At 33.9% G+C, this 6,200-nt stretch overlaps 1 protein-coding gene across 3 annotated transcripts in view; it reads left to right on the forward strand.

The window, feature by feature from the left end:
- Positions 1–3,803, forward strand: part of DNAJB4 (DnaJ heat shock protein family (Hsp40) member B4) — a 39,955-nt gene extending 36,152 nt beyond the window's left edge. For all 3 annotated transcript variants that reach the window (XM_057544195.1, XM_057544201.1, XM_007191788.2), the window contains 2 exons: positions 540–1,108; positions 2,492–3,803. In XM_057544195.1, coding sequence (XP_057400178.1) covers positions 540–1,108; positions 2,492–2,725 — 803 coding nt within the window. In that variant the 3' untranslated portion in view covers positions 2,726–3,803. The remainder of the gene's footprint in view (positions 1–539; positions 1,109–2,491) is intronic.
- The last annotated feature ends 2,397 nt before the right edge of the window (positions 3,804–6,200 follow it).

Consider the following 6,200-nt stretch of genomic DNA (forward strand, 5'->3'; position numbering starts at 1 on the left):
TATACAGCAAAGTAATTCAGTTATATATATATTCTTTTTTATATTCTTTTCCATTATGGCTTATCACAGGATACTGAATACAGTTCCCTGTGCTATACAGTAGGACCTTGTTGTTTATCCATCCTATATATACTAGTTTGCATCTGCTAATCCCGAATTCCCAATTCTTCCCTCCCCCTCCCCTTGAATGACATCTTTTAAAAACTTAAATTTATATACTTTAGGTTATCAAACCAGTAGCTTACGAGATAAGAGGTTCCCGATTTCTATTTATTTTCTTTTTACCTGTGGAACAAAGACTCAGGAATAAATTATCATTAAAGATGGGGTTTGGAAGAATTTGAAAGATAAAAATTTAACTTAGGGTAGAATGATTGGAAGTTATATAGCTGTTCTGTATTCAGTTATAATGGCATTTCTGGCCAATATTAATAAATAGCAACCTAAGTTAGCCAAAGTTTATTAGTAATACAGTTGTTGAAAGTTTAACTTTCAAGAGTTGTAAGCATTTTTCTAATCATGCTTATCTCTTCATTTAGGGTTGAAAGGAGGAGCAGGAGGTACTGATGGACAAGGAGGTACCTTCCGGTACACCTTTCATGGCGATCCTCATGCCACATTTGCAGCATTTTTCGGAGGTTCCAACCCCTTTGAAATTTTCTTTGGAAGACGGATGGGTGGTGGTAGAGATTCTGATGAAATGGAAGTAGATGGAGATCCTTTTAGCGCCTTTGGATTCAGCATGAATGGATATCCAAGAGACAGGAATTCTGTGGGGCCATCCCGCCTCAAACAAGATCCTCCAGTTATTCATGAACTTAGAGTATCACTTGAAGAAATATATAGTGGTTGTACCAAACGGATGAAGATTTCTCGAAAAAGGTTAAACCCTGATGGAAGGAGTTATAGAACTGAGGACAAAATTCTCACCATCGAGATAAAAAAAGGGTGGAAAGAAGGTACCAAAATTACTTTTCCAAGGGAAGGAGATGAAACACCAACTAGTATTCCAGCAGACATTGTTTTTGTCATTAAAGATAAAGATCACCCAAAATTCAAAAGGGATGGATCAAATATAATTTATACTGCTAGAATTAGTTTACGAGAGGTAAGTTGGTAGGACATAGGATTCTGAAACCAAACAGAATTATGCATGTGATCTTAGGGCATTTATCTAAATAATAACTAACATTAATTTTATGTTTACTACACATTATTTTTAAAATTTTCATAAGAACCTTCTGAGGTAGTACCACTATTATACCTCATTTATGGATAAGATTATACTTTCTAAGTTTAGTTATTTATACTAACAATTTAAATGACAATTTTAAGTGAATTATATACTATGAGGCCTAGTCTGGATTCACTCTACTCTGTTTTTTACAAGTATGGTTTATGAGATCTGCACTGTAATCTCATCACCTTAGTCCATGTATAGGATTCTTCCAAAATTGTTAACTTGGGTTAATAATTATATAACAAAAAAAGTATTAAAAGACAAAATAATTTATGAGGGTACTGCTTTAATACATTAGTTCATATTTGTTCTATTTTTAGGCACGATTTCTCAAATTGGATTGTAATCCTGCAAATAAGGCCATATCAGTTCCCTGCTTAAAATTCTTAAATGACTCCACATAGCATCTACCATAATGTCTAAACTCTTTATCTTAAAATAAAAGGTTGTTTTTAATCTGATTTCTAACCCTCGATGTATATGCATTTTCCTAAGTTTGATGTATTATTATCTTGTATACCTCTGTGTCATTGTCTGAGCTGTACTCGATGGAACACTGCTGTTCCTCACTCTACCTCAACACCTGCTACTGGTCCAATGCTTACCCCAAACTTACCCCCTGAAGCTAAGGGGGTAGGTTGGGTGCCCTTTCTCTCACAAAAGACTTCTGCACATACTTCTGTGCCAACTTTATACTGTATTATAATTACTAGTTTGCTTCTGAATTCTCTGTGCGTTCCTTGAGGTGGGGTCTGTGTTCATGGTCCCTATATGCTCAGCCTCTAACAGGAATATATGGCATATAGTAGGTACTCAGTAAATATTTATTGACTAAAACAAAAAGTATATTTCTTGTCCTAACATTTTCCCTCCAGAGAAGTTTGTAGTTGCTCCTATCTTATTCTTTCTAGTCCTGAATTTCTCCCTCTTCTCTTCTCCCATTCCATCCCTGCATCTTGAATGTTGTAATAGCAGCCTCAAACAATCCATTTAATTCCAGGGAAATGTGAAAGACATTCTTTCCTCTGTTTTTCCTTTTCTTTTCCTTCCCCTTCTCCTTTCCTTCTTTTGTAAAATGTCTGATTATGTGTGTCCTGAAGGGACTTTCTAATGTGGAAAAAGTCTTATAATTATTGATATTCTTTTGGAGGTTAAAAATTTGCCTTAGAGGTATCGTCCTTTACAGCTGGTAATATTTTTGATTAGACTTTTACATTTTGAAGTTTGTTAATTTTATTTGGTCCATTTTAGGCATTGTGTGGCTGCTCATTTAATGTGCCAACAATGGATGGAAGAACCATACCTATGACAGTAAATGATATTGTGAAACCTGGAATGAGGCGAAGAATTATCGGATATGGGCTACCGTTTCCAAAAAATCCTGAGCAACGTGGTGACCTTCTAATAGAATTTGAGGTGTCCTTCCCAGATACTATATCCTCATCATCCAAAGAAGTACTTAGGAAACATCTTCCTGCCTCATAGAATGAAAAACTTTGTTACCCATATTTTGATAAGGCACTGAAAATATAAAAGGACTGGCCATTTACTGATGTAGATGTGAATTCTGTATAAAGACATGTAAATTATTTCGAGGGTTCATTAAATTGCATGAATAGAGACGGGTCAAATAAAAAGGCAAAAGGGATTTTTACAGTTAGAGAAGAAGAGAAAACCATTCACTGTATTTTATTTCATTTCTCCCGAATCAGAAAATTTTAGTATTTTGCTTACATGTAAAACTTGTTTCTGTGGAGTTAGTAGATATATTTCTAATAAAGTACTAGGATATCCAAGTACTTTATTTCTTATATCTTTACATTATCAGTATGATAGGTTCTCATTTATAATGGAAATTTAAATTCTTAACGAAACTATATATGTAATAGGTATTTCTAGAAAATAAAAACCCAAGTCACTTGGAAATCTGGTTAACTAGATTAAAGTCACCATATGAAATGCTGCTATAGGGCTGGTACCCATAAAAGAATATCCTAATACATATGTTTCACCATTTTGATTTTTAAAGTATGTTGTAGCATTTCTTAATAACATAGTTGTAATGTTCTTAAGGCAGACCTTTTCTTCATAAAAAGGATATTAATGGCAATTTATCTCCTGTGGAAATCCCAATTGGCCTGAATTACTGATATTTTAGAAATAGGTTGTTTTTAAAATGCCATATATAATTTTATGCAAGTTGAGTATATATCTTGGACTTAATAAATTATAGGTACATTTTATTGTCCACTAGTTAAAAATAATTTGTTTGATAATAAATGTGTTTTTAGAGGAAATATTGTTACTTGGAATTAATTTTCCAATTACACAGCCTTCTATAACTTACTCATAATATGCTATATGTCCCATATGCAATTTCCCTAAAAAGAATAAACTACCACTATGGTGTTAAACCAAAATATGGGGAAAATAAACACTAACTGCTGCTTATGAATGATGTTGCTACTACTTGTTATGCATATAAATATTTTACTTTTTCATATGTATAGATTGCATTCTTAGGTGTTTTAATTTTTAAAATATATTTACGTTTAAAAAGTTACTCTGTTTTCTGTTTTATAGCTATAGTAAGAATGATATTTTGAACCAATGTTTTTGGTTCAAAAGTGATTTTCAGGATGATTGGTATACAAGGTATATTGGACACTATCACCTTTCGCAGAATATTGTCTTCTTTTAGAAATTCAATACATAGGTTTTAATCACCACGTACTTTACCACTTTATTGAGATATAATTCACCTGCTAAAAAGTTTACCCTTGGGGCTTCCCTGGTGGCACAGTGGTTGAGAATCTGCCTGCTAATGCAGGGGACACGGGTTCGAGCCCTGGTCTAGGAAGATTCCACATGCCGCGGAGCAACTAGGCCCGTGAGCCACAACTACTGAGCCTGCGCGTCTGGAGCCTGTGCTCCGCAACAAGAGAGGCCACGATAGTGAGAGGCCCGTGCACCGCAATGAAGAGTGGCCCCCGCTTGCCGCAACTAGAGGAAGCCCTCGCACAGAAACGAAGACCCAACACAGCCAAAAAAATAATAAAATAATAAAATAAATAAATAAATAAAAGATGGGGCATTTAAACATCTTCTCTCACTTAGACATAGAAAAAAAAATTTACCCTTTTAAAGTGTACAATCCAGTGGTTTTAGTATATTCACAGAGTTGTGCAACCACTTTCTAATTCCAGAACATTTTTATCACCCCAGAAAGTAACTGAATAACCATTAGCACTCACTTCCCATTCCTCCAGCCCCTGGCAAACACTAATCTACTTTCTGTCCCTATGGATTTATCTATTCTGGATATTTCCTATAAATGGGATCAAACAATGTTTGGCCTTTTTTTTTTTTTTTTTGTCTTCTTTCACTTAGCTTAATGTTTTCAAGGTACATCCATGTTGCATCATGTATCAGTACTTTGTTCCTTTCTTTATGGTGGAATAATATTCCATTGTATGGATATACCACCTTCTGTTTATCCATTCATTACTTGATGGGCATTTAGGTTATTTCCACTTTTTGGCTATTATGAATAATGCCACTATGAACATTTTTGTACAAGTTTTTGTGTACATAATTTTTCAATTCTCTTGGGTATATACCTAAGAGTAAAATTGTTGGGAATAACCATATACTTTAGTTGCAAGTGGAAAATGCTTGAAAATACCAGAGAATTCAGCTAACCATGCATATTATTCCATCTAATTCATAAATGATTCCTTTATAAATTTTCTCTGACATTTAAAACTCCTTAGGGAAGTACAAACATCATGGAAATTTTCTCACAGGTCTAAAGAGATAAGAGCTGAAAAGCATCAGTCAGAGTGGTAGGTGTGGTTTCTATTTTAAACCCACTGTCATTTATTGTAATTTTCTTGATTAAGCATTTTCTCCCAAGTTAAATAAATGATTTGTAGATTAGATAGATGGATAATCTTTGGATTAAAAAGTATTTTTTTAAAGTACAGAATTATTCTTCTAGTAGTAAAATTAATTTGCATTGCTATATAAAAACAGTATATCAATATTTTTCATGTCTTTCAGTATATCAGTATCAAATAATGCCTTAGTTTGTAGTAAGTGCCCAATTTTTATTTATTGAATTTGACTTAATGTAAGAGTTTTAAAGTTTTCTTATTTACTTAAGTTATGAAGGTACTTTTGATTTTAAAATGTTCTCTAAATTCAACCAGGTTCTTGGATACCTGGAATAGTTCTGAAGTACTGTGGATCTCAGTAAGCTAATTGATAAACATGTTTACCTACCTTTCCTACAACTAAAATTTGATTGGTACATCATCTCTGTAGCTGTTAGAATTTTGGTTTATGTGAATGTAGTTAAGCCATTCTTATAAAGAGGAAACTGGAGATTTGGGAAAAGAAAAGGAGAGTAAAGTGAATGACAGAGGAAAATGAGAAGTTTTGGACGCAACCTTAAGCATGAGAAATAAAACCAGAGGCAAAGAACTCCACTCCTGTTTCTGTTAGAGGGCTGACACCGAGATGAGACAAAAAATCTGCACCAGGAGTACTACTGTGACACTAAATTATAACAGGAGATCTGTATCAGAGAAGAGCTTGGGAAATATTTAGTTACGTTTAATAGGTTAAAGGTTGCACAATATTTTTAATCAGAAGTATATATTTTGCATCTCTGAGACTGGGAATGAAGGGGTTCAAGAGATGGGATTAACTGAGAATTCTAAAACCTGAAAAATACGAAACATTTGGAATGAGGCTAGGCTTCTTTTTTGCTTAATTGCCTTTCTTCATATACCTGTTATGTCTAACAAAGGAAAAATAAATTTGCAAGCATCTTACTGAAGCTGTGAGAATGAGCGATCCTGAAAAGTTTCTAGTAAGCAGGGACTGGCAAGCCATATTTATTCCCAGTTAAAGACTATCACTCTTTTTACTTCGTGCAGCCTTCATTTTAGTGAGC

This window comes from Balaenoptera acutorostrata, chromosome 1 (assembly GCF_949987535.1).
Source record: "Balaenoptera acutorostrata chromosome 1, mBalAcu1.1, whole genome shotgun sequence".
Lineage (NCBI taxonomy): Eukaryota > Metazoa > Chordata > Mammalia > Artiodactyla > Balaenopteridae > Balaenoptera > Balaenoptera acutorostrata.